This window comes from Muscardinus avellanarius (assembly GCF_963383645.1).
Source record: "Muscardinus avellanarius genome assembly, chromosome: 7".
Classification (NCBI taxonomy): domain Eukaryota; kingdom Metazoa; phylum Chordata; class Mammalia; order Rodentia; family Gliridae; genus Muscardinus; species Muscardinus avellanarius.
Genome location: NC_137793.1, coordinates 84,886,121 through 84,913,985, shown reverse-complemented (window position 1 = coordinate 84,913,985; position 27,865 = coordinate 84,886,121). Strand labels below are relative to the sequence as shown.

The window sequence follows — 27,865 nt, the reverse complement described above, 5'->3', positions numbered from 1 at the left end:
TATGGGTTCAAGATAGGGCAACTCCAACATGGGTCTTTGCACTCTCTCCATTTCTCTATTCTTTCCTTTCTGTTACCCCTGGGCAGAAAACAGTATACCCTTCATGTTAATAGGGCAGAAGATACTGTCCACTTCTCCCATCTAGCCCAACCCAGGGCTCTACTGCAAATCGTCTCAGCCTTCTGAGCTGGGACACTGGTCCTGGGAGGCAGGGAGAAGGTATCTTGCCCTCCCTTCGGGGTGCAGCCTGCTGCATTTAGAGCCTTACCCTGGCTGGGGCAATGCTCCCTGACCCTCAGCTGAGCTTTGAGCAGACCCGCAGTGCCTGTCGGTAGGTCTGTGTCACCTCCTGGCAGTCTGTCAGAGAGAAGCAGCTATCGGTCAGGGGGTCCTGCCGCCAGCGCCTCAGGCAGCTGCCGGGGCCCTGTGAGGAGGGCTCCTCAAGTCCCACGAGGTCATCCACAGACACGCAGCCCCGCAGTGGGGGCTCGGGGAGTCGCTCAGGCAAGTCTAGCTGGTCAAAGGACTCAGAGGACAGGATGCTATCCTCACTCACAGCTCCAGAGGGGCGGCTGGCCCGGGCCGGAGGGCGAGGAGCGGCCAGTTCATCCAGGGAGCCAAAAGTTGTGGGGGCCGTGAGCTCCAAGGTTGTGCGGGAGAACTTGCCATTGAGTTTGAGAATGCCCTTCCGATGGAGAAGCAGCCCAGAGGATTCAGGGGGCTTCTGTTCCTTGGGGTCCTCACTCATAAACACGTCCCCTGCATCCAGGAGCTCACCAGACTCACTGGGCTCCGGAGAGGAGTAGTAGCCAGACTCGCGCTGCCGCGGCTTCTTGAGGATGCCCCTTCTGGGGAGCAAGGGGGCCACCTGCCCTGTGCTGTCCAGCACCGGTCTGGGCTCCTGAGGGTCCTCCTTCACCCCCTCGGAGACAGCCGGGGTCCTCTTCTTGAGAATGCCCTTTGGCAGCTTGAGGTTGCTCTTCCCAGGGCGAGGGGAGTTGTCACTCGCAGGGTCGCCCTGGGGAGACTGGGCCATGTCATTCTCCTTGCGGGATTTCTTGAGTGAATGCTGGCGCTCCAGGCCTGGAGAGGCATTCCCACCACCAGGCGCGTGTTGCTTGAAGAAGCTGCATACCTTGGCTCCATTCTCCAGGAGGGGGCGGGAGGATCGACGGAGCCAGTCAGCCATGGAGGCCCGGGCAGAATCGCCGCTGGGGTGCCCACCCTCGCGCAGAGACTCCTGTTCTCCCACATGGGTGGTGTAACCCCAGTTGACCCACCAGTGGCTGGCCACGTCCTCCAGCGTGGCCCGGCGGATGGGGTTCACCATTAACAGCCAGCGAATCAGGCCGCAGGCGTCTGGAAAACAAAAGGTAGGGGGCTTGAAAACGGGTACCCCTTGATCCCCTTCCACCGGCTTGTCCCCTCTTAAGCTAAGACATCGCTCACCCCTGGGTCCAATACAAGCATTCCCACTTAGGGCTCCTTACACTCCACAGCCCAGGCTGGATCCCCAGGTTGGCTTCTCTCAAGTGACTCCCCCAGTTGCCTCTCTGACCTGTGATTCCTCATTAGTTTGTACATTTGTAGGTATTTTCCTTCTTTCCACTGAAATTAAACCCTCTGAGGGTAAGAACTATGCTCAAGAGTAAACAGAGGCTGCCATATGCCTCTTCTTGCCTTCTGCATCATGTGGGGAAAGATGGATTGCTGAGGATGATGGCAAAGCAATAGGACGTGAGACAATGGTAGCCAAGAGGCTGTCAGATGGACCTTAGGAAGCACTTTGAAGTATAAATGGCATGCCCACAGGGGAAGGAAGAGAGAGCCCCTTCTTTCTTGGAGGTTTCAGGCACCGCAGAAAGGGTGAAGGGCACCCTGACTACCATCAGTCTTTGCTTGAGCTCCACTGTTTAGTTCCTGCCTAGGGAAGGGAGCTGTACACCTGGTCTGGATGAGGATGCCCACAGTGCTCACTCACCAGAGGGTTGGGGTGGCTCCCGATAGGCCCCGTGGCTGATCTGCTTCACCAGTGTCTTATGATCGTGCCCATCAAAGGGCATGGTGCCATGTACCAGGACGTAGAGGAGCACACCCAGGGACCAGCTGTCCACCTGAGAGAAAGGGAGATCAGCAAGCGTGCCCACGTACCATCAACTGGAGGGCTGCCAGCCTCCCTTCTGATACCAGACAGGACGGTACATGCTGGGGAACCCAGAGGCCAGTAGATCTGATGATGACCCCCTCTCATATCCAGGGACAAAAAGGGATGGGGTAGAGGATGCTGAGGCTGATCACACCCCTAGAAGGGACAGCCACAAGCACAGGAGCAGAGGGTCCAGGCCATCCCTTCTGGGTCAGGGTAGGGTGGTCGTGATGGATATCAAGACACCCCAGGGAGGCTGGATTGGAAGGTGAAGGGCAAGGAGACCAGGGATCATGAGACCTCAGATTTAGTGTCAGGTTTGCTAGACCTGGTTAGAAGCCTGGTAAGATGCTGCTTTGGGGGCTTGAGTTTTGGCCTCTGAAAAAAGAAATAACTAGAAAACTAGTCCATCTATCCCATGGGATCTGAAGTCAGAGTAAACGGCAGGCAGGTGGGCAGAGAAGGGCTACTCACCTCGGGGCCCATGTAGGGTTTCCCGTTGACGATCTCGGGCGAGGCATAGAGGGGGCTGCCGCAGAATGTCTGCAGGAACTTGCCTTGGTGGTAGAGGTTGGAGAGGCCAAAGTCAGCAATCTGCAGGATTGGGTCAAACATGGACACAGGTCACACCAAGACCTAGGTTGCTCTACAGCTCTTGGTTGGCCCCTCTCCAGACACTGGGGAAACCAGGGCCTCAGTGGAAGAAAAGGGTCCCCAGCCCTTATTTCATACTGCGCACTGTCAACATAGCTCAGGCCCTGGAAGAAAGCACCCTGAGGATCCATGTCCATGAAGAGCACCTCAGCAGAGGCATGCAGTGCTCTGGGATCTGCACTGTACCCCAGGTCCTTTGTTCTACTCCAGGGGTGACCTCCTGAGGGTGAACACTTACTGACTACAGGGAGGGTCAGCCAGGTGGAGGAGGGAGCCAACCTCTCACACCACTGCCATAGCCCTCCTGGGCAAATGAAGCCCCTTACCGATTAACCACGGGAGCCTTGAGCTGCCCTTCCCAGCCCAGGGCTCATCTCTCTGTCCACACCTAGGCAGGATTCCTGGGTCAGTCCAAGATAGCTAAGGGTTGGCAATGGCAAAGGCTGGGTAACGACCAGGGCTGTGGTTCTGGTCTAAGAGAAGGAACCTTCTCGTAGGATATCCTGAGTCATCTGACTCTGTCTGAAAGGACCCAAACACAGCCTCTTGGCTACCTAGTGACCCTTTCCCATGTATCTTCAGCTAGAGGTCAATGCCCTGCTATTACTCTCCTCCGTACCCCCATCAGAGGGTTATGTATGGCCAGGGTGGGGAAGGGATGTTTATGAAACTCTGGCTCCTTTGTTTATGGTTTTATTGGCTTCTTATCAAGCAGTTACCAGGTGAAGTCTATAACGAGGCATATGATTAGTACATACAGGAAAGTCTATCTATACCTGTCCAGGTTATGTGGATTTACTGGCTCTGGCTTCCCCCACCCTGGTCAGCATCAAAGAAAGCCCCACCTGCTCTGGGAATTGGCAGGTAAGGGGCATGGACTTAGCACCAAGGCACCTCAGGGCACAGGTCAGAAACCCCTGGAGGAGACTATGCCCTGGGTCACGCAGGTGCCGAGTCACCCTCCCCAGCCCTGCCAGGCCAGCCTTCCTGCCTTGGCTGCTCCTACCATCTCCCCCGTCCAGCCCTGAGGTCTGAGTTTATCCCATCAACAAGAACTTCTCCTGTCCGACCTAAATTTAGCTCATCTAGCAGCTGCTAGAAACAGGAAGCTGGCACTGGGGTGCTTGGCAGATGGGGAAAGGTGCCAAAAGGCTACCTAATTGCAGCAGATTAAATTGTGCATGTGTGCGTGCATGCAAGTATACACGCAGGCAGAAAGGGAGAACTCAGCCGTGGCCCTGTCTCTGCCTGTCTCTGCTGGTCTCAAGGCTGTGAGCAAAAGCTGAGCCTAGATTTAGACTCCTGTCAGCCTTGTGACATCAACAGAGCACGGGTCTGGGAGTCAGAGTGACACCTCGTCTGGAGGTCTCAGTTTCCCATCCACAGAAGAGGTGTTAGAATGGATGATAGCTGGGGTTTCTATCAGTACCCACAGAGGGGTCCAAGCTTTGCTGTACTCCTTCAGGAATCTGCTAGGAGCTTAGAGCTACTCAGCTAGGGACAGTGCCGAAACATCTGGGTGGATGGGGAAGCTTCTGGAAATGAGAGGTGGGGCTCACCTTGATATTTCCATTGGCGTCTAAGAGGATGTTCTCCAGCTTGAGATCCCTGTGGACGACCCCATTCTGGAACAGGGAGGGAGGGAGGGAAGAGAGTCAGGGGCAGGTCACCAGGGGAGGGAAGGGACTTACAATTTCTAGAAAGTACAGTAAACACAGAGGAAGCCAAGTCGAATTGAGCACAGGTAGGCGGGAGATACCCATCTTTATTGGCATACAGCACAAGAACTCACAGGCCCTTCCTTCCCTGGACAAGAGGCTCAAAACCAGAGGCACAATGCTTCCTCATCTGAGAGCCCATTCTGCCTCCCTGTGTGATCCTGGAAAAGTCATGGAATCTCTCTGGTCCAAACCCACCCCAGGACCCACCCCCTTGAGCACATGGCAGGGGCAGGTGCTCACCTGGTGGCAGTAGTGCACGGCGGAGACAATCTGCCGGAAGAAATGGCGGGCGTCACGCTCGCTCAGCCGCTGCCGCTCACTGATGTAGTCATACAGGTCGCCCCTGCTGGCGTACTCCATGACAATCACAATCTTGCTGCTGTTCTCGAACACTGGGCAGAGCAAGGCAAGGGTGTCAGGCCCTCCCAGAGTGCACTGCTTCCCACTGGGGGCCACACACCCCTCCTTGACCCAGACCAAACACTCAAGACTTCCTTCCAGGGATGTCTGCTAATGGGGCCACAGGGCTGCGGAGAAGGACAGGGAAAGGGCTTTGGGGTGCTCTGCATTTTCCAGGGCAGTGGTTCTCCCTAGGTTTAGGCTTTTGAGAATTCTGAAAAGTACACTGCAAAATCCCAGGAAGGCAGACACATTGTTGGATGAGAATGGAAGGTCAGGCTCTTGGGTTCTGAACCCAATTTTTTCACCTTGTGAACTTGGTCAAATTTCTTCCAGATGTATCAGTAAGGGTGCAGGTTTGCTGGGTGATCTTGGACAAGTTATCCAGCCATTGTACCTCAATTTCCTCATTTGAAAAGTAGAATAATAATGAAAATCTCATGAGGCTGGGATGAGAAATACAGAATCAGTGACTGCTCTTGAGTCCGGCTGAGCAGGATGGTATAGGGTCTGACATACGCTCAAAAAATGGTACCTATCCTTTTGCATATTTATATCAGTGTCCTCATGCATAAATTTGGAAAATCATGCCAATAAAAATGCCTATCTTTTTCCTTTTCTTTTGGTGGTACTGGGGTTCCCGGAAACTCTTTTACTTCAGGGCTATACTCCCAGACCTATTTTTTTATACTTTTTTAAAATTTGGAAACAGGGTCTCTTAAGCCAGAGCGGCTGGCTTTGAACCTGCGCAATCCTCCTGTCTCCGCCTCCCAAGCGCGGGGATTACAAGCGTGTGCCACCACGCCCGGCAAAAAATACCTATCTTGATAGGCATTGATCAGGGTAAAGTATATGAAAGTGGACTGTGAACTCTGCAATGCCACAAAGAGCTAAGACATTCATCACTCCTACAGTGACTTTCCATCCAGAGTGTCCAGGGCAAGGTCTGGCATAAGGCCTCATGTAAATAAGCAATCAATAATTATGTGATAATTAACTGACTGGCTTGGTTTCCTGGCAGTCAGCACACCCTAGTTGGCCTGTCTCCATTTGTAGTAGAGGTCTTCTTGCCACCTCTGGCCTTGTCCTGGCTCCAGCTCCCTGGAAGGGCATGAACTGGATGCTTCACCAAACTGGCTCTGCAGGTGGGTGTGTGTCAGAACACGTATGCCCATGACATTGCATCTTTTTCTTTTGTTTTGCTTTGTTTGTAATAATAAGGGTAAAACTCAGGGGTGCTCTACCAATGAGCTATATCCCCTGGCCTTTTTCTTTTATTTTGGGACAGGGTCTCACTAAGTTGTCCAGGCTGGCCTGGAACTTTCAATCTTTCAGCCTCACCTCCCAAGTAGCTGGGGCTATCGAGGTGCACTCCTTGGCACAGCTGATGTATTTTTGTGTCAAACAGGACCTATGAGTTTGGCTTGCTTGGCCAGCCCCAGAGCTATTGCCATCCAGCCTCTGAAAAGGAGCTGAGAGATGAGACTTCTCCTAAGAGGAGTCCCAGCTCCAGGAAATCAGATACAAGACAGGAAGACTCTGCTTTTTTATCCAGGGAAACATGGTGGCCCAGCCTTCTGAAGGGAGCCTGGCTGAAACTCCACTCTTGTGGTTCTTGTTCTCTTTGCAGGGGCACAACCTCTGTGCCACGAGACTGGAGATCAAGAGTCAGCTGGGGAACATTTTGAGGAGTAACTAGATTAGAAGTTGGTTCCCAGAACTGAGCGGTTCCCCAAGTCCACAATCCCTATCTCCTATAGCAGGATGGGGATGAATCTAAGCTCTTCAGACACATAGCAACTATGATACCCTCGTGTCTCCTGCATCTGCAGGAGATGAATGAATTAGCATCTGCAGATGCAGGAGAAGCCACATCTTGAGCTTCAGAGCTCAGTTCTCAGACCCAGCTGGAGATACAGGTGTGGGGAAACCCCTCATATGCATACGTGCACACAGATAAACGCTGTCCAATCACCAAGCTCAGCCCAGCTTAACCAATCCTTGGCATCTGCCCAGTCCTCCCTGAGGAAAGCACACAGAGATGCAATAGCCTTCCCAGCCTGGGTTCCTCATGGGGCAGGCTCAGGCCACCGGACCACATTAACAGCTCTGCCCTTAATCTTCCTATGAATCTGAGAGCAGAGACGTCTCTTTTTTCCCAGCCAAGAGTCTTCAGACAGAGGGCAGAGCACAGCTCCCTCCCCCTGCTCCTACTAACACTGTGATCCCTGGCTTCACAGCTAGCTGATATTACGTAAAGGCTCGAACCAGACAGGTGTGTGTGGGAGGGTGCTCCCCCTCTTTCCCTGTCATCCTCTCGTGCTCACTTTGTTGTCTGGGTCACAGGGAGGAGGGCAGCCGTGATGTCAGAGGAGAGGAGGCCAAGAGGGACAAGGAGAGGTAGCAGCCAGCCCTGTGGCGGGAGTGATTCAGCACAGGTCAGACTCTAGGAGGACCGGCTCTTGGATGGGTGAAGCCCAGCACCCACGCGCCCGAGGAGGTGCAGGTCTAGGTGTGTTTCAGCCTCCCCCAGATGGCAAAGGCTCTCACTGGGCTGGGGTGGTAGTGTTCTAGTGGGGAAAACCTAACAGCATTTGGTGACATGTTCCAGTCTGATCTTTACAACTACCCTGTATGTAAATGAAGCTGTCCCATTTTTGTAGTGAGGAAGTGAGGCCCAGGGACTCTACTAAATGAGTGTGGGCCTGCCCTAGATCATACAGCTGGGCTTGAAATCCAGCTTTTGCCCAACTCTAAAGCCAGTGTCAGTTTCTTTGTGCCATCGGTTCTGACTTCTCCTATCACACAGAGACAGATCCTGACCCACAATTCCAAATGCCCCACACTGTACCTTCGTGGATGGCGATGATGTGGGGGTGGTTGAGTGAGGACATGATCTCAATCTCCCGCCGTATGTGCATCAGATCTTGCTCATCCTTGATTTTGTCTTTCCGGATTGACTTGATGGCCACCTGGGAACAAAGAATGCAAGAGAGTGAGAAGAAAGGTCGGGCAGGTAGAGGCATCTCTTAGGATGCTCGAGGGACCTTGGGGCCCTAGGGTGTCTGCCTGTGGTTGCTACAAAGGCCCCAGGGTGCACCCAGAGAAGCCGCTAGGCCTTTCAACAGGATAGGTAGCAAACAGCGTGGAAAATACCTTTTCTAGAAAAGGTCCTCATTTGGGTTGGGTACAGTCCACACAGCAGAAAGGAGCATGGATGGACCAATGGCCTCCTTACTTAGACTGTACAGGTGTACAAGGAAGGTAGCAACCTGCATCCCTGAGTCTGATACCTTATGATTTATAAGGCAGATTTGCCATATTGCACCAGGATTGGGACTGTTTTGCTCACCATCAAATCCTTGATGCCAAGTACTGTGCCTGGCACATGGTAGGCACTGAGTAACTGTTTATTGTATTAGTAAATGAATCGGCCCTTGCAACAACCCCAGGAGGTAGGTACAGAAAGCAAGGCCATTCCCATTTACAGCTGAGCAAACTGGAATCCAGAGGAACTAAATGACCTGCTCGAAGTCATACAAGCACTAACTGAACTTGGGCTATTGGCCATCTGATTCTGAATTTAATCCTTTTTCTGCTCCAGCACCCTCACTTGCCATCAGCAACCAGTTTAGCTAAAAGGTAGAAACAAATGTCCATCAACAGATGAATGGATAAACAAGATGTGGCACTTATAATAAAAAATTATTTAACCATCAAAAGGAATGAAAAAAATTTTGTGTGTGGTACTGGGGTTCCTGGAAACCCTTTTACCTCTGGGCTACACTCCCAGACCTATTTTATATATTTTTTAAAATTTGGAAACAGGGTCTCTTAACCCAGCACAGCTGGCTTCGAACCTACGTGATCCTCTGGTCTGTGACAACATGGCTAACTCTTAAAAATATTATGCTATTTAAATCTGGACAGATCTAAACTTCTCTTTGCAGTACTCCTTGCATGGTGGTCTATATTAACAGTGAACTAAAGTTTGATTTTTAGAAGGCTTTGTATTATGAACCACTCTGTGAGGGTCTGTGAAAGTTGAAACTCTAATCTGGGTAAAGGCTCCTTGTGGTCATTATTTATTTATTTTTATTATTTTAGCTCATTTTCATCAACTTTGTATAGTCTCTTCTTTACTCTTTGTGGTAATTTTATGTTATGAAATCTTTTGGTCTAAAGAAATGAATGTCTAAGCCGGCTATGGTGGTGCATGCTTGTAATCCCAGCATTCGGGATCGGAGACCAGAGGACAGCCTCAGCTACTTAGTGAGGCCCTTCACAACTCAGTGAGACCCTGTTTCAAAATAAAGAATAAAAAATTGGGCAGGGGTTGTAGCTTGGAGGTCAAATGCCTCTGGGTTCCATCCCCAGACCCGCAAAAAAAAAAAAAAAAAAAAAAAAAAAAAAAGAATGTCTAGCGGGGCATGGTGGCGCACGCTTGTAATCCCAGCATTTGGGAGGCTGAGACAGGAGGATCGTGGTTCAAAGATAGCCTCAATCAGCTACTTAGTGAGGCCCTTTACAACTCAGTGAGACCTTGTTTCAAATTAAAGAATAAAAAATAGAGCTGAAGGTGTAGCTTGGAGTAGAATGCCCCTGGGTTTCATCCCCAGTACCACCCCAAAAAAGAAATTTTTGATAACAGAATATTAGAGCATATGTCTGTTGGTATTTAAATCAACACTATGTCTACTAGGCTTTATCTTTCTACCTTAACTATGATTTTATTGACATATACCAACAAGAACTCTGCCAGCTTTAAAATCTCATTTTTAAAACCCATTATGTACATTTAATTCAATTGATTAAGTGCCCTACTACCTTAATAGAGTTGATGTATCTTATCAAAGATGCAATTTTAAAATCCATAAAGTGGTATCAAAGGAGATACAAGTGTATATCAAATGTAGGTTAGTATAATTAAGGATTACAATTGATTTTGAGGTTTCTTTTCTTTTTTCTTTTTGCAGTACTGGGGATGGAACCCAGGGGCATTGTACCTCCGAGCTACACCCCCAGCCCTATTTTTTATTCTTTTTATTTTTGAAACAGGGTCTCACTGAGTTGCAAAGGGACTCACTAAGTAGCTGAGGCTGTCCACGAACCATAATTCCTCCAGTCTCAGCCTCCATAGTGCTTAGATTATAAATATATATTTTTAACCACAATGAAGAACATCACCAAAAACATTATGGGGAAAAACCTCCAACCAATCTCTTCAGATAAGAAATGTCTCCTCCCTAGCAACAAGCAAACAAACAACTAGACTAACAGAGTCCTTCAGGACTTTTATCTTAGTCCATAAAGGTGAAAACTACCATATAAAGATTAGTGCTTCTGGCTGGTGCATAGTGGGTTCTGGAGGGATGGAGAAAGCTAGTCAGATGCCGCTCAAGTCTTAGAGATAAGGGATCTCAGGAAGCAGGGCCAGGAACTCGTGGTGGGTGTGACAGATCCCCCTCCCCCTCCCCTGGAGATCCAGGGGACTGCGGTTCTCCAGATTCTGTCCCTATCCCTGTGGGAAAATCCCACTCCCTCTCAGAGAGCCTCGGGTTTCTTTTCTGGGAGATAAACAGGTTGTACTTTTGCTATCTGAGGGGCTTTCCAGCTCTGAATCTCGTTCTAAGCATCTGGTCCTGGGCGGGGTGGGGTGTCCCAGGGCTAGTCAATTCCTGGCAAGTCCTGTCCAAGGATGCAAATAATAAATACAAGACTTCCTCTTCACGGGAGGTAGGCAAGTTATGAGAAATGTGAAGGCACAGACTGAGGTAAACAGCGCCTCATTCAATCTCCCAGGAGGGTTTGCCTCCCCTCAAGACTCTAAAGGAGACAGAAAAAAGGAACCCTTGCTGGAGGGGAGGGGCCTCTAATCCACCCTTTCACAAGCTCTGGAGACAGACAATGGCTTCCGGCTTGCGGGGACTGCGGGCCCTGCTGGCCAGTGTCCCCCATTGGACAAGAATGCGGAAAGGCCCTAATCCCTTAAGAGGAGCTGCTCACAATGCCCACTGCCTGGTCACCCTGGTAACGGGCCAGGGATGGTGTGCCCTCTGCCCCGCTCCTCCCCTGAAGCTGCATCTGTGAAAGAGAGGAGGCCCAGCTCTCAACCCTCAGTGAGCAGGGCAGGGAGGACAATAGAGGTGGGAGGGATGGTCACCATGGAGCCTCCTACCCAAGATGCTGGGGAGGCCCACATGGCAGCTGCAGGGATGGGGCTGCCCCCCTTCTGCTCCAGCCCACCCATCTTCCCCCAGTGAGCTCAGCAGAAAAATCTCTAGGTCGGAATTGGAGGGTGGGTAGGGGTAGAGGCCTTGAATCCTCCTTTAACTATAGGGCACCGCTCCTGGATTCAACCTGGAATACATTTCCACATCTCTTTCTCCACATCCCCTTTTCTTTTCTCAGCGGGGAGATTTTTAGACTAGTTCTTTTCTCTCTCAGTCTTTGACTCTGTGAGCTCTTCAGGGGCAAAGGTCTATAAAAATTATACTAATAGTAGAAAATAATCATATAAAACAAGTCACTATCTAGACAAAAATATTTGAGAGCTTAAAATGCACACATAAGCAAAGACTAAACACATCTTGAACATTCATTGCAAACACCCAAATGTATAGGACAGTGAGATAATTACAGGCTTAGGGACAGAGCTCTATAAATAATGAAGCCTATAAGAAATGAGGTTCAAAAAACCAGGGACTCTGAGGTTCTAGGAGTCTCTGTGTCTGTGTGGCTAGAAGGTATACAGGTAGAACCCTGAGAACCATCACTTTCAACTTGGGAATCCTGGAGTGTGTGTGTGTGTGTGTGTGTGTGTGTGTGTGTGTGTGTGTGCGCGCGCATGCATGCATGCATGTGGTGCTGGGGATTGAACTCAGGGACAGTCTACCTCTGAGCTAGACCACCAACCTCATTTTTTATTTGGAAACAGGGTCTTGCTAAGTTGCTGAGGTGGCTTTGAACCTGTGATCCTCTTGTCTCAACCTCCCAAGTACTGGGTTTACAGACATGTGTCACCATGCCCGACCATGAAGCCTCCAATTCTAAATCAGAATTTTTCCCCCCAGGTACTGGGAATGAAACCCAGGACCTCATGCGTACAAGGTAAGTTCTCAACCACTGAGTGCATCCCAGCTCTCTAAATCAGACTATTTAACCCTGGACGGACATTCTTCGGCAAGTTGGGACTCTGGCCCGAGAGAGTAGGTCAAGGACCCCCAGTTATATCACTGCTTGGCTGGCACTTCTCAGGAAGGAAGCAAGTCAAGTCATACGCCATTACTCCCCAAGCAGGTACAGATGGGAAGAGTGATGTATCGCTGCCCTGGTGAGGCTGTGGCCATTTCCCCCAGCCTCTCCCAGCCCCTTAGGAGAGGCCTCTAGCTCTCCTCTGGCTAGCCTATTAAAATATCTTAGCTAGAGCACCAGCTCTGGCCTAGACAGCTCAACACACAGAAAGCCTCCAATAGTTATTTACTGGTGAACCCAAGACACAAATAAGTATCTATTGGTCAATTACCAGACTGATCTTTGAATGATGGAACTAGCACCTAGATAAGATTTATTTTTTCTTTTCATCCCAGGCCTGGGTGAAGTCATTATCAGTTATGAGAACTAACTTTTAGGGACCTTTGTTCTCACCTGAAAAGACAGTTGGCTGACTATGCTTTGAATAAAAATGAGGTAGCCAGGTGTGGTGGTGCACACCTGTAACCCCAGTACTTGGGAGTCTGAGACAGGAGAGTTGCAGGTTTGAGGCCAACCTCAGCAACTTAGCGAGATCCTGTTTCAAAAATAAAAAAGGATGGGGCTGGGGGTATGTCTTAGAGATAGAATGCCCCTGGGTCCAATCCCCAGTACAATAATAAAAATAATGAGGATGATAATAATAGTAATAATAATAATAATAATAATAATAATAATAAAGCTGAGTAAAGCCAAGGAGGAGGGTAACAATTGCTGTCTGTTCCACTCAGAGGTAGAAAGGCGACAAGTCTGGAGACAGTTCTGGGTTATCCTGGTGTAGTTTTTTTTTTTTTTTTTGGTGGTACTGGGGTTCCTGGAAGCCCTTCTACCTCCAGGCTACACTCCCAGACCTATTTTTACATTTTTATTTGGAAACAGGGTCTCCTAGGCCAATGCGCGCAGCTGGCTTCGAACCTGTGCGATCCTCCTGTCTCTGCCTCCCAAGTGCGGGGATTACAAGCGTGCGCCACCACGCCCGGCCTGGTGTAGTTTTTAATATTTCCCATTTTTCTCTTCAAAGCACTTAAGTTTAAATAATATGGTCAGGCCCAAAGATGATAATGTGAACATGAGCATCTGACCAGCAAACATCTGAGCGTGAATCTTATTTGCCTGTTCAAGCTCTGCAACTCAAGGCAGGTTGCTTGGATGATCTGGTTAACCGGTCTGGCTAGTTTGCTGGCCTCATCTGAAAAACGAAAGGATTAAGCTGAGCGCAGTGGTGCTCGCTTATAATCCTAGTATTTGGGAGGCTGAAACAGGAGGATTGCAGGTTCATAGCCAGCCTCAGCAACCTCGTGATGTCCTCTGCGACTTAGTGAGAACTTGTTTCAAAATAAAAAATAAAACAGGGCTGGAGGTGTGGCTTGGAGGTAGAATGCCCCTGGGTTTAATCCCCAGTACCACAAAAAAGAAAAGATTAATTCTCTAAACAGCTGCTGAATGCCTACCACGTGCATGGTATTGTTCTAGCTGTTGGGGCTTCAGACAGCATTTGGACAGTCCCTGTGTCAAGACCCCCACCCAGCCCAGGGGGAGGACTGACAATTAAATCAGCGGTAGCCTAGTGTGCTTAATGTGACAGCTGAGGTCTCTGCCTGCCGAGGAGTCCTGAAGTGCTGCAGAGGGGTTTCTTTGTATGGAGGAGTAGAAGAAACCAAACCTGGGAGAAAACTGCTTCAGATCTCAAAGATGGGGGAGGCTGGCTAAGCTGAGTGGTGGGCCAGGGAGGGACAAGGGCATTCTAGGCAGAAAGGAGTCAGTCGTGAATGTGTATATCGGGATGGATCTCTAAGCTCCCTTCCACATTCTAGCACTCTATGCTGAACTTTGGGAATGAGTCACCTGCTACTATGCCAGAGAGGTTCGAGGCAAGAATTGCTTGCGAGGCTGCCATACTATGGCCGTGTTGACCTGCCTTAGTATATTTCTGCTGATAGAATCCCAGTGATTGTCTTGCTGCCCCTGCAGCCCTGGAGAGGCAACAGGGTGAATTCCTTACCCCATCTAGCAAATGGAGAACAGCGAAGTCCAAAAGAGTAAGTTGGCTTTTCCAACGTATCAAGAGTCAGAATCTAAGCTGGAGGAGTGTTGCCTGGAGAAGCTACCAGAAGACAAAAATTCCTTGGAGGTGTCTAGCCCTGCCTCCATGTCTGGAGAAGGGAATGCCCCATATCTTGCCTGGGGCCAGGCTGTACAGCCATCCAGATATATAAACATGCCCCACTCCTTTGCCAACACCCTAGCGAGGTGTTGCGGGGGCTCAGCTGGTAAACACTGCATCCTCCCAGGAGCTCAGATTAGGAATGATCTGCATTCAGGAGAGGGTGGTGGAAAGTTCTTAAGAAAAAAAAAAGAAAGAAAATCCAAGAGATGCTGGTTCCAGGTACCAGAAGAGAGGGTCCAAGCTGCACATTTCTGATCATAGCTATTGCCCAGAGTTGAAGCCAACATCCTTGACTCCTTGCTGCCCTTTCACAGAGCAGCTGCTGTCAAGGAGGCGGACAAGGAGCCGGAGGATGACCCACTTAGATAGCAGAGGAGAGGTTGGGTTAGGCTGGCCTGGGCTCAAAAGAGTGGGGATGGGCCTGGGGGTGGCTTGCTAACCAACCAAAGGACCAGGCAGGTGCAGAACTTGGCCAGAGAGTCAGGCAGGGAGCAGAAATGGGCTCTCAGGGGAGAACATCGCCTAAGCTCCATACTGTGCCACCCCTCCCTGCCACCGTCCAGCCCACTCTGCCAGGTTCCTGGGTAAGGAGCTTCCTTGCCCAGCCCTTTTGTGTGGTTTGGCTGGGGCCCAAGGACAAGAGTCGCCTGCAGCCTCCCTCCCTGCTGCTGAGCAGGCAGGTGCAGGCGGAGCTGGGAGGGCAGTACCCACTGAACAAGCCTTTGGCAGCTGGCCAGGCGGAGCCCTTCTCTGAAGCCGGAGCCGAAGGGGACACTAGGGCTTTGAACAAAGCAGAGACCAAAGCGGATTGTCTCAAGGAAGGCTAAGCACAATCCTTATTCTTTCTTTCTTTCTTTCTTTCTTTCTTTCTTTCTTTCTTTCTTTCTTTCTCTCTTTCCTTGGTACTGGAGATTGAATGCAGGAGTGTTCTAACTCCAAGCTACATCCTCAGCCTTTTCTTTTTTTAAAATTTTTCATTTTGAAACAGGATCTCACTAAGTTGTTGTGGATGGTCTTGAACCTACAATACTCCTATCTCAGTTTCCCAAGTACTGAGATTACAAGTGTGTGCCACTGTGTCCAGCAATCCTTACTCTTTCTTAGGGTAGGACAGCCCCTAGGGTATCAGGGTTCCCAGGAATGAGAAGGTATGTCTTGGGTAATCTCTGCCAGATTTGCTGGATAATCGTGTTGTATGTGTTATATTCTGTGCTACACACTTATGTATATTCTTATTTAATCCTAGGAGAATCCCACAAGGCAGGAATTTTTATGATCCCCGTGTTGCAGATGAGGAGACAGATACAGAGAGCACAGAGCTTGCTGGTAAGCAATGGGGCCATGATTTAATCTCTGTAGTCTTAACACTGAGTGAGGACAACTCCCTGGCAAGGTTTAAGAACTTAATCCTTCAGTTTCCCTACCCAGGATCCCTCAACATAATCAAGTGTGTGTGTATATGGGGAGGGGGGAGGGTTCTGATGATTCTTCCCATCCTAAGCATTGCCTGGAGCACTGGGCAAGGGATGAGGAGCTAGCCGCTGGAATGACAAAGCACTGAGACAAGCCAGGGCTCATCTCAAGGCCGACTTCCAGACCAAGACTCAGCACTTGGTCATCCAAGGCCGGGGAAATGAGTCTGGAGCCTATGCCCTAGGCCCACCACTAAGCAGCCAGAGAAGTCACTTACCCTCTCTGGGCCTTAGGAATCAGATCATCTTGATCACTTTCAAACATTTGGAAAATCGACTCCACAATTCATTGTATAAGAGAGACAGAGGCACCCCCAACTCAGAAAACTACCATTCAGAGGCCCCTCAAGGAACTCCTTGGAGGTGAGAGAGACTTCCACACAGTTCATCCTACAGGCTTTGGTGGACTCCATTATTTCAGAGACCCCAGTATGTGTTTTTCTCTTAGGGGCAGGAGTAGTCAGGGGAGTTGAGAATCACAGAAGGAAATGTCATTTGGATACCAGGAATGTGTCCAAGATCCAGAGCAAATATTTGTTTTTCCTCTGATGCCCTTCTGGTGCAGCCGTTAGTCCCACCCACCTGCTCCTCCCTGGACAATACCATCTGGCCCCTGCTATGCCCATCTAGACAGGGTGAGAATGGGAGGATAGGAAAAAAGTAGAGAGAATTTGGGGATGGAAGTCACTCGGCAGGCTTTCCCCAGAAGCAGGGCCCACCAACAATCTCAGTTCCTTTAGGGGAAGGTATGGGGCAGCTCCCAGGCCCCTCTCCCCAACTTAAGCATCCTGAGGCATCCGGTCTTTCTCTCTCTTCAGGGAGGACAGTCAAGATGGGTGAGTGGGAAAGAGGGTTGTGCTCCAGAATGAACAAAAACATTAGCACAGCAGGAAGTTGCTCTCCAAGATTGAGGAGTCCTGAGCAAGTTCCCAACAACAGTACTGGGCGGTTATGGATCAGGGAGGTTCTGAGCAGGTCCCAGCCTACTGATCGGCTCCCTATATATAGCAAGAGGCTTGAGGCCAGGCAGCGTCTTCTAAATCCTCTCTGTTATGATGTAAAGAGCTGGAATCCCTTCCTAGAACCAATGAGGACTGAAAACTGAAATCTAGTTTCGCTTACTCTGAAATAAAATGAGATCTCTGTCTCTCTTTCTTTCTTACACACACACACACACACACACACACACACACACACACACACACACACAGACACACAGACACAGTGACCCCAGTAAAAATCCTGCTGGAATCTCTGAACTTCACTCTCAGATTCTTTATTTCTGGGCCATCCCAGGCCCCATGACCCAGTCTTCCCTCCAAAAAGAGGTCCAGGGAATAAGGCACGAGCAACTATTTTCTAGCTAAGACCCTGACAAAGCCTGGGCCAAACAGTCTCAAGCCGGGAGCCTCACCAGGCCCTCATTCTTTATAGAAAGAGAAAGAAAAGGAAAGCCAGGAAGTACATGATTGCCCAATAGCTGTAACCTGGCAGCGGGCAACTGGGGACCGTGCCAGGCGTTAGCAGGAAAAACATACTTGGTCCTATTGATGGAGCCATAATCTACCCCTTTCTCCAACATTCACTCTCCTTTACCAATGAAATGACTTCTTGAGTTTCAAACCAGCTACTGACTGGAAAAGTAAACACCATCATGGCCAATAGGGCAAACTATGCAATCTCTCTCTCTCTCTCTCTCTCTCTCTCTCTCTCTCTCTCTCTCTCTCTCTCTCTCTCTCTCTTTCTCTCTCTCTCTCTCGTTCTCTCTCTCCCCTTTTCTCCCTCCCTCCCTCTCTCTCTCCTCACAAGCAGCGCCCAACTAGATTACTAGATAGATTCAGCAAAATATAATCCCTAATGCATATAGTCTAAAAGATTGGTTAAAATACAAATTTTAGACCTTCAGAACAAATCCCTATGGGCATAGAACCAGTAAATAAGTTATTTTAAACAAGCACCCAGCTGATTTGCATGCACGCTAAACTCAAGTTTGAGAACCACTGTTAACCTAACTTTTGGTAAATCTGCCATCCTTTCAGGATTGGCCTTTCCAGATACAAATATCAGTTCTCACTGCAAGTTCTATGCATCAGAAACAATTTAGGTCAACATTAGTATTTTATTCAAATTGTCCCAGCAGCTTGTGAGGCAGGCCATATTTTCTCTATTTTTGCAGAAAGGGAAACTGAGAATAGAGATGAAGGAAATTGCTCAAGTTCACAGATTACTATGACTACAACACACACACACCAAATCAACAGGACAAGTTCCTGAAAAGGCCCTAAGCCCCAAAGTATCATGGGGCACAATGGGTCTGACACCAAAGCCTGGTGTTACATTTCCCAGAACCAAAAACCCATCATAAATCAGCCATGGTGGCACTTGCCTGCAATCCCAGTACTTGGGAGGCTGAGATGGAGGATCACAGGTTAGAAGCCAGCCTCAGCAACTTAGCCCCTGTTTCAAAATAAAAAATAAAAAGGCTGGGTATATAGCTCAGAGTTGGTCCCATCCCCAGTAAACACACACACACACACACACACACACACGCACGCACGCACGCACGCACGCATGCACGCACACACACACACACACTCCACACCAAACAGCAAAAAAGAAACATCATAATTAAATTTAGACTCAGTCTCAGAGCTAGAAAGGACCAAAGTGTCAACAGAGTTGAGAATGCCCACACTTTGTTCATTTACTCAGCCACACACTAGTTATCAAACCCCTGCTAAGATCAGCGCCTCCCGCTGCCTCTTCCCATGTAACTCTGCTGAAGAATCTATTCCAAGCAAAACTCAATTGAAGTCCCATCTTCTCTAGGGACACGCCATCTGGGGTTCTTAGGTCCACAAACATTGTCCCTACAACCATGGGCAGACGCAAATAGAATGGACATCCGCTCCCACACGCCCCCCGAAGCAATCTCCGCGTACCGAGGCTGCAGGCTGGCAACTCCACTGAGCCGCGCACGCTCTGCCACCCGCCTACCCCAAGAGGCACTTACCAAGCGCCCCGAGCTCTCCCGCGCCTTCTTCACCTTCCCGTAGGTGCCCTTGCCCAGGGTCTCCAGGAACTCGTAGCGGTGCCGCAGGTTGTGCTTGTGATGGTGCCGCTTCACCGCCTGCCTCTTCATTAGGGGCTTGGGCGACTTGATGAGACCGTCTGCCATTGGCGGGGCGAGCTCTGCGGTCAGGACGGCGCCGGCCGAGGGAGCCGGGCCTGGACGCCGGGGCGAGACTAATGACTCCATGGAGAGCTAGAAGTGAGCGAGGGCGAAGGACAGTCGATCTGCTGTGCGTGGAGAGCTAGGACCCGGGGCACATGTCCCGCACCCGGATCGGGAAGTCACAGCCGCACCAGAGCGAGCTCCAAAGCGCCGCATTCCAAATTGTTATAAACGTTCGGAGCCAGAGCCTCTGGCCACGCCCCCCGAAGCCCATTGGTCTGCACGCCGGCAGCACGTGACCAGCGCCTCCCGCATTGGCTCTCGCAGGCCCCCGACCCCGCCTCGTCCCCTCCGCGGCGGGGAAAGGTGTCAATGGGGTCCCGCCCACCTGGACCCCAGAGGGACTGGAATGGGGACTAGGGAACGCCAGTGGAGGCTGCTGAGCCTTTGGAAAGGCTGTTGCCTCTGCGTGGCGCTTGATCCACAAGGGACACTTGTTCTATTGTGTTCCCAGTTGGCAAGGAACAATCTGAGGGCGCTAGAGGTCACCTAAGTATTTCTCCCTTAAGTAATGCCCTTCTTCCAAGTCAAAATTTGTAAAGGTGCTTGACCACTTACATCCATAGAGGAGAGAGGGGAATGTATGGGATGGGGTGGAGGCAGACGCCAGCTACGTAGGGGGAGGCTGGTGGAGGGCTCCCCTTCGGTTAGATAAAGCTTAACTAGATCTTGGAATCCCACGTTCTTGGAAAGTTCTTACCTGTCCGTCAAAGGGGGCCTTCAGGGTTAAGTAGATTCCTCAATATGTGGTGGAATTTATGGGGTGTTGGCAGGATACATAGAGAACAAACACCAAAAGAAAAATATTCATTTATTCATGAAAAATTTTACACACTTATTATTAGCCTGTATCACTAAATTAATTAACTAATTTATTTAATTAAGTAATTAATTAATTTATTGCAGTACTGGGGATGAAACCCAGGGGCATTCTACCTCCAAGCTACACCCTCAGCCCTATTTTTTATTCTTTATTTTGAAATAGGGTCTCACTGAGTTGTGAAGGGCCTCATTAAGTAGATGAGGCTGTGAACCCCAATCCTCCTGTCTCAGCCTCCCAAATTACATGTGTGCGCCATCACTCCCAGGTATCACTGAATTTATAAAGCTACCCTACCCAAGGTTTTCTTTTCTGTGATGTTTAGAGCCAGGAGATCTGGCAGTGGGTCCTGAGGCGCAGCTTGGTTTTTGAAGCTTGGAGGGTGAGGTCCAGCATTCCCACTTAGAGTGATATGAACAGGCCTTCGGCTTTCCTCCTCTCTCTGAGAGGGGAGAAGGGAGCGGTTCCCTGTAGCCTTCTTGATAGCCCAATTCTGTAAGGTGAATACTATTCTGTAGTTATTATTTTGTCCAAGACTACAGATGAGGGAGAAGTTGGGAGGCCAGCAGGCCTGACCCCCTTCCCGGGGGAAACCTCCCGCCAGTGGACAGAGCCCTGACCTAATTCCAGCTGTGCTAGGCAGACCATCTTCCCTCCATTTCACTAGAGGATGGTGTCTCCAGCTGTGTATCCAGGACATGTGAAGGACCAAGAAGAACTAGATCTGCAGTTGCTAAATTCTGCACTTACTATCTGCTTACTTTCTTGCTTCCACTAACCCTTTGGCCCTTTCTAGACAGTGTATGAATATCTCCATCCCTCCATGGACCCCCTTGTCTCCTTTGTGGCTGGAAAAGAGCTGCCTTCCTGGGGAAACGAGCCTCCTCCCCAACCTGGAGGGTCCCTGGAGGTCTGCACACACATTTTGCTCCGGGTTACCTGTAAAAGCAGAATGAGGCTCAGGAGACAGTTTTCCTAATGTGCTGTTTCCTTCCCCCCAGCGATCGGTGTCCATTCCTGGAGGCTCATCTAGACAGATGAAGCCTCTGAAAAGCAAGTGTGAGTAATATAAGAGCACACCCAGGGCTGAACACCCGGAGACCCAAGTTCTAGTCCTGATTAACACTGACCAGTTGTGCGGCCTTCTACTGGTCTTTCACTCACTCTACAAACACAGGTGCCTGCTAGGCCCAGGGCCTGGGAATATAATAGTGAGAGATGGTCCTGGTTTCGTCCTTCAGAGAATTCTCAGACCAGTGAGAAATACACACACCCTATACAAAGGGAGAAGTATCCATGATGGGGAAAGAACAGGGTGACCTTGGGTGTTTACAGGAGGGAGTCCCTAGCCAGGGTGGGAGGAGGCAGGTTGGGAGGCGAGACAGGGCTTTTTAAACTGGGACTTGAAGAACACATGACATTTAGCCAACTGGGTTAGATTTCCTCATTAAAATTTTTTCTGCTGGGCACGGTGGTACATGCCTATAATCCCAGCACTTGGGAGGCTGAGACAGGAGAATTACAGGTTTGAGACCAGATTCAGCAACTCAGAGAGACCCTGATTCCTGGATTCAATCCCCAGTGCCCTCCAGTTTTTCCTCATTAATAAGATAAAGAATTGTATAGATGAGCCTAAGATTCCCTTTCAGACTTCATCTAGGCTCCTGTATTTCCAGGTATTTCCAATACTTCATACACCGCTGGACATTTAAAAAGCCCTTAATTGATGCTCATGGACCAAAGGAATGGATGTGAAATGGAATCCAAAGACGAAAGTGAGGGTACCTACGGACGACTGATCCCCGTCTGTTACCAGCTAAACGGGTGGTAGTAGAGGGGGGACATCACCTGCAACCTCTTAGACCTTCACCCCTACTCAGCTTCCTTGACTACAATCTGAATCCCCATTGAGGGGGCAGAACCTGGATGGGCAGGGACCTCAGAGAAGAGAGTCTCTCCTGTTTCCAGCCAAGGTGCGGCCCGGTGGCCCACAGGTACTGAAGATTAGGGCTTTGGTGACATCGTCTTGGCTGCTATCTTTCCACAGCTGGCAGCAAGGTAGGCAAACCAGCAGACACAGATCTTGGCTGGTATGCTACTGCAATGATCCTAACTGCAGGAGCTCAGCCCCCACATTCCTTATAGGGAAAGCTGGTTGGTGGCAGAGAGAGAGTGTGGGACAGGGACTGGCTGTTGGTGGATCTTGGGGGAATTCCTGGGTCATGTGCTTGGATGTCTGGGCTGAGCAGAGACATTCTCAATCCTGTCTGCCTCGTTCTCTAGTCCTGGGAGAGGGAAGCCTCCTCCCACCCCATGCCCAGGCAATGATTAATGTCTGAAGGGCTCTTGGAAAAACCATTCACTGGGCCTACTATGTGCACACAGGGGAAAAACTCAGGAACAACACTTACCTCTGTCCTTACACACTCTACTGTCTGTGTGTATGTGTTGCAGAGGATGGAGGAGCCTGGGTCATTCAAAAGGCTTTGAAGAGCTGGGCATGGTGGTGCATGCTTGTAATCCCATTACTTGGGAGGCTGAGGCAGGAGGATCGCAGGTTTGCAATCAGCCTCAACTACTTAGTGAGGCCCTTTGCAACTCAGTGAGATTCTGTTTCAAAATAAAGAATAAAAAATAGGGCTGGGGGTATAGCTAAGAGGTAGAATGCCCCTGGGTTCCATTCCCAGTACCGGAAAAAAAAAAAAGTGCTAAGGATTGAACCCAGGGACATTCTGCCTCTGAGTAACCTTGTAGTCCCTTCCTTGCCCCCGTTAAGACAGGATCTCTCTATGTTGCCCAGGCTGGCCTCATGCTTTCATTCCTCCTGGCAGTGGCTGGAATTACAGGCATGTGCCACTGCACTAAAATGAGTCCTAAGGGATGATTAAAAATGAACTCCCTACACGGGCATCATGGCGCACGCTTGTAATCCCAGCATTTGGGAGGCTGAGATAGGAGGATCACGGTTCGCGGACAGCTTCAGCTAGTTAGTGAGGCCCTTTGCAACTCAGTGAGACCCTGTTTCAAAAATAAAGAATAAAAAATAGGGCTGGGGATGTAGCTCAGAGGCAGAATGCCCCTGGGTTCCACCCCAGTACCAAAAAATCAAAACCAAAACAAACAAAAAGAATGAGCTCCCTGCTCTCTGGAAGTTTACAGCTTAATAAGGGGAAAAGATAAATGCACAATTTATATATAATCCACAGCAGAAAGTGGGAGGACCCCTGAGAGAGTAACACATGGGTCCAGCGAGAGCCTCACAGAGCAGTGAGATTTGAATTAACCTCCAGGGTTGAGATGGGGCAGTGGGGTGAGGGGAGGACAGAAGGGCCCACAATCATGCCCTGTGACCCTGCTACACACCTTCCCTTGGAATTGTCTTTGTACAGATGCCAGAACCCCTTTCCCTTTTCTCTGGGGACAGAGCAGGCTGCAGGGCTAGGCTCACCACCTGCTTCCAGCGTGAGACCTCACCATCAAACTGCCTTCCAGAGCTCAGAGGATGAGTCACAGCCCTCAGTCAGCTTGGAAAGTGCTGAACTTCCACTCTCAGGGGCTGGTAGAACTGCCTGGGCTGGAAACTACCTGTTAGAATTAGCTTTCCAAGAATGGGAGTTGTAAATTCAAAAAGAAGGGGTATAAATCCTGGTAATCTTTGTCAAACTGAAATGCCTGGCTCAAGGCTGCCCTCTGCTGACCAATCTAAGCCTAGCAAGTTTCTTGGGATGCTCTAAGCTGTAACTACACACAGAGGTTGGCTTGGCGATTTGAACAATTTATTTGTTCACGTGTTCAACAAGTATATACTGAGAAACTGCAATAGTAGCTGTAATGATATTTAACATTTTTGAGCCACCCTGGTTATAAGAACCTTAGGTCTAGTGTTATATTTATGACAACCAAGCTGGGGAAGTATCAGAAGTGAGAGGGAAACCATGTCAGTTTGACATCACGGCTTGTGCCCCTAACTATTGCATTGCTTTATGGTGATCAAATATGCTCTGGAAATACAAACTGAAACTAGCGAGTGGCGCACAATCTGAATTCTACTAAGAGCTTGGAACAGTGGTACATGGTAGCCATTCCAGTGACTAGGGATGTTGAGGCTGGGGGATTGTGAGTTCCAGGCCAGCCTCAGCAGTTTATCCAGACTCTGTCTCAAAATAAAGAAATAAAAAGGGCCTGGGATGTAGCTCAGTGAGAGAGTGCCCCTGGGTTCAATTCCTAGTACCACATTGTTACTAACACTAGTCAACACAGTAAGTCTTACAAGGAGTTTGGAGAATGTTGTCCAGCAAATAACGGAAACAGTCCTCAAGCTCTTAGTTACAACAGAGAATTAAATGTCCTTCACAGGCCAGGCCTAGGAGGAGACACGACTAGTGAAGAAGCCAAGCCAGAGAGCTTTCCCTGTCTCCAGTCTAGAGAGAGAGGGATGGTGTACACACAGGGGCAGAAGCCAGGCGTGATGGGATATGTCCTCTTCTTCCCCCAACCCGCAAAGAGACCATTACCAAGACTGTGTGTGTGTGCTTCCTTACTAATAAAAAGAGATTTGGGTAAATCAACTCTAAGTCCCATTTCAAATCTGTTGTAAGCCCTGTGCACTATCTAAGCAGAGACAAATCAGAAACTGCAATCACTCTTCTTTTGTGCCTGTGGTACTGGATTCCCTCACTCCTGGACACTCAGGAGCTCCATTTCCTCTCCCAGCCATGGGGTTGGCGTGATGTTTTGGTTCAGTAGTCCTGCAACCTGGGCACCAAGCTCTGTTCTACCACCGATTCGCCACATCCACATCTTATCTCCCTGAAACTCTATGGAAAGAATGATATCCTTTCATACAGCCGGCATGTGCAGCAGCCACTGCTCCTCAAGGGACCTGTATCGGTGAATTCAATCCTCACCACTGGTCCATGGAGCAGGTACTATATGCTTATCTATTCCACAGAGAAATGAACTATCTGCCTCTGTAGGGTCACAAAGCTGGCGAGTGATTCCAGAAACTTTGCCATCGTGCTTTGGATTGGAGATGATTTCTGGTTTGCCCAGAGTCTTCAATAGACCAAACTGCTTTGTGTCATAGTTTACTCATCTGAAATGCCCAATATGACAATCTTGTGGTGTTTGCTATGGGGCAGAATGATCTATGAACTTGTCAGATAGATAGTTTCCTAGCAGTCTGCATGGGGGCTTGGCTGGACTCAGTTCCTCCCAAGTCCTTTCTTCCAGCTCTGGCAGGAATGTGCATATGTGCACGTGTGTGTGTGTGTGTGTGTGTGTGTGTGTGTGTGTGTGTGTGTGTATGCATGCATGTGCATGCATGCAACTGCAAGGGGTTTATCAGATGCCTAAGAATCCAGCTGATTTAATCGAAAATGAAAGGCAGTGCAGTCAAGCTCTGAGCTAGGAGGTGGCCACAGAAACTATCTAAGGCAGAAGTTTTGTTTTTTGTTTTTTGTTTTTGCTGGGGATGAAGAGGGACACCAACTTGGGGAAGAAGAGGAAGGACCTCTTAACTACCCTCCCTGCTGGTTTTTATTTTTAACTCCAGAACAACTGCTTTCTGGGTGTCAATAGATGGAGTAGGTTCGTGTTGTATAGGTTTAAAAGCCTAGAGTTTCTAGTCCATGTTTTGGAAAAGGGCTTCTTCCTCCATTGTTATTGGCAGAACGAAAAGACCTTCTTTTGTACTTCTCCTCCTGTGTCTTTTCCCTGAGCTCTGAGGTTGGGGAACTTCCATTCGTGGCCTTAGGAAATAGGGGTGGGGTAAGCTTATGACTACAGTCAAAGGTTTCACAGGATTTCTCCCCAGGCACCCGAGTCTCTAAATACTTTCCAATGACTGACCCAGCAGTGTCCCTGCCGTAAGTCACCTGACATCCTGATGGACTGAGTACATGCAAATAACCCCCATCTTTATGGCTGTCGACACTCCCACTTTCACAAATATATGGATCCTTCACTGACTGACCTGGGAAGTCAGGGCTTGGGGAAGGTTGTGGGCGCAGAGACTGTTGATGTCCTGCAGCAGGGGACTCTCAGAATGCAAGTCAGAGATGGGGGTTCTATAGCCAGCGTTGTCACTCGCTGGCCACAGGTGGCTCAGTCTCCCTAGGTCTCAGTGCCTTAGGAGTCAAAGGAGATCCTAGTAGGAGGTGCTTTGTAGACAGAGCCAGGCTCCACAGCAAGTGGAACTAGGACCATGGGTGTATGGCTCAGAGCCTGGTCACTTCATGCTCCATGTAAATGCTCCTCCCCAGAGAGTATCTTCTTCCTGCTCCCTTTGGGGAGGCCAAGGACTGACCAGGCAGGGCAGGATGGTTCAGGGGAATGGGATATGTCCAGGGGAAGTATGCCCAGGAGGGAGGCAGGAGGCAGGCCTGCCCAGCGCCACCTCCTTGCTCTGTGCCTGGCTCTTGCTGGCAACTGGAGCCCTTGGCCTCCCGAGCTGATCCTGGAATGTAAACTCCAAACGAAGCACATTCTTTGGCCGGGTCACTAGCTCCTGGCCCTTGGTGAGGGAAAGTGGGAGCCAACATTTCTCTGGCCCTGGCACAGTCCAGTACGAGGAGGCAGCTGTTACAAGTCTGGATTAACTGGCTGGTTGTTACTCACAGCTCCTGTTAGAGCCCACAAGAGGCTGAAGAGGCGACCGCATCCCAAGTGTGTGGGGGACCTGAAATGCAGCTCATCTCCTGGATATGGTGCCTGTGTCAGCTACAGGCTGGAGATGAGCTTAGAGGAAATGGGAGAAGTGTAAAGATTTCTTACAGCTGGTACTGTCTCTATGCTCTTATTTTTGTTTGTGTTTGTTTGCTTTTGGTTTTAGGGTCTATTTTATGTTGGTATTGGAGATTGAACCCAGGGGCATTCTACCAATGAGCTACACCCCCAGTTCGTTTTATTTTTTATTTTATTTTGAAAGCGGGTCTTACTTAGTTTCTGAGGGTCTCACCAAGATGCTGAAACTGGTCTTGAACCTGTAACCCTCTTACCAGCCTTCCAAGGACTAGGATTACAGGCATGCTCCACCACATGGATTCCATGTAACTTGGTTGTCTACTATGCACTTAGATGCTATACACTGGGCTGTCCATGATGCTTGGACCACAAAGATTAGTGATGTCATCATGATCCCCAGGGGCATCTCAAAGGTTGTGTGCATCTGGAGTGAGGTAGGCTGAGGAGACAGTGGCATTGGCCAGGTACATGTGGAGGGGGCATTCAGGCAGAGGGGCACGCTGCACAGGGCAGGGAGCTGAGAAGCAGTGGATGCATTCAGGGAACACAGCAGAGTGGGAGGCTGAGAAGGACCTTACAGACCAAGCTGGGGCTGGGAATCTCCTGGAGGGCCAAGCAGAACAGAGGGAGCATATTCAGGGCTCATTAGGATGTAGTCAGATCTACAGATAGAAAAGTTTCTGAAAGGGTAGAGGAAGTCCGGAGGACCACAGAAAGGAGGCTGAAGTTCTCCTTGTGCAAAGCAAGGTTCAGAACAAAGCTGATGGCTGTGAGGGAGAGAAGATGGAGAGTGAAGAGACCACTTTCCACCCAGGGATGAGCTGGCTGCCCCGAGGGGCTGGAAGCCAAGGTCTAGGATGGAGTAAGGCCAAGCTGCAAGGGAAATTCCCATGCAGTCCCTTTCTACAGAGCAGACCTGTGGATCCAGAGCAGGGAGCCTGGGGAAGGGACTCGTAGTACGTGACTGTTCCCTCATCAGTGTTTGCTTCTGAGATGAGACCTTTCTCACTCACCTTCCCACTCGGCACCCAATTCCTGCTTCCTGGAGTTCAGGAGCTCTTGCAGGAGTCATGGGATGCCTTTGATCTCAGTTTCCTCATCAGTAAAACAGACCAGTCCCATCCTTAAGGAGGATGCAAAAGTTCCCTCTAGCCATGATGGCAGGCTGCAGCACAGGACCTGCCTGGGGGTGCTGCAGTGTGAATTACACAGGGCAACAGATAGTCCTGCGTGGCAGGAAAGCAGACAGTTGCAGC

The 27,865-nt window shown here is 49.7% G+C and overlaps 1 protein-coding gene across 2 annotated transcripts; it reads right to left on the bottom strand.

The window, feature by feature from the left end:
* Positions 1-295: 295 nt before the first annotated feature.
* NUAK2 (NUAK family kinase 2) lies at positions 296-19,201 on the bottom strand (the record flags this gene model as incomplete). Of its 2 annotated transcripts, none has more annotated exons than XM_080699167.1 (7): positions 18,824-19,201; positions 7,772-7,892; positions 4,762-4,913; positions 4,360-4,425; positions 2,621-2,740; positions 1,982-2,114; positions 296-1,359 (listed from the first exon to the last, which is right to left on the bottom strand). In XM_080699167.1, the coding sequence occupies exons 1-7, from the start codon at positions 19,067-19,069 to the stop codon at positions 296-298; spliced, it is 1,902 nt and encodes a 633-aa protein (XP_080555293.1). In that variant the 5' UTR covers positions 19,070-19,201. The 2 variants fall into 2 exon arrangements, with proteins under 2 accessions (XP_080555293.1, XP_080555294.1); XM_080699168.1 differs by having other exon boundaries at positions 7,748-7,892; positions 18,824-19,027.
* Positions 19,202-27,865: the final 8,664 nt, after the last annotated feature.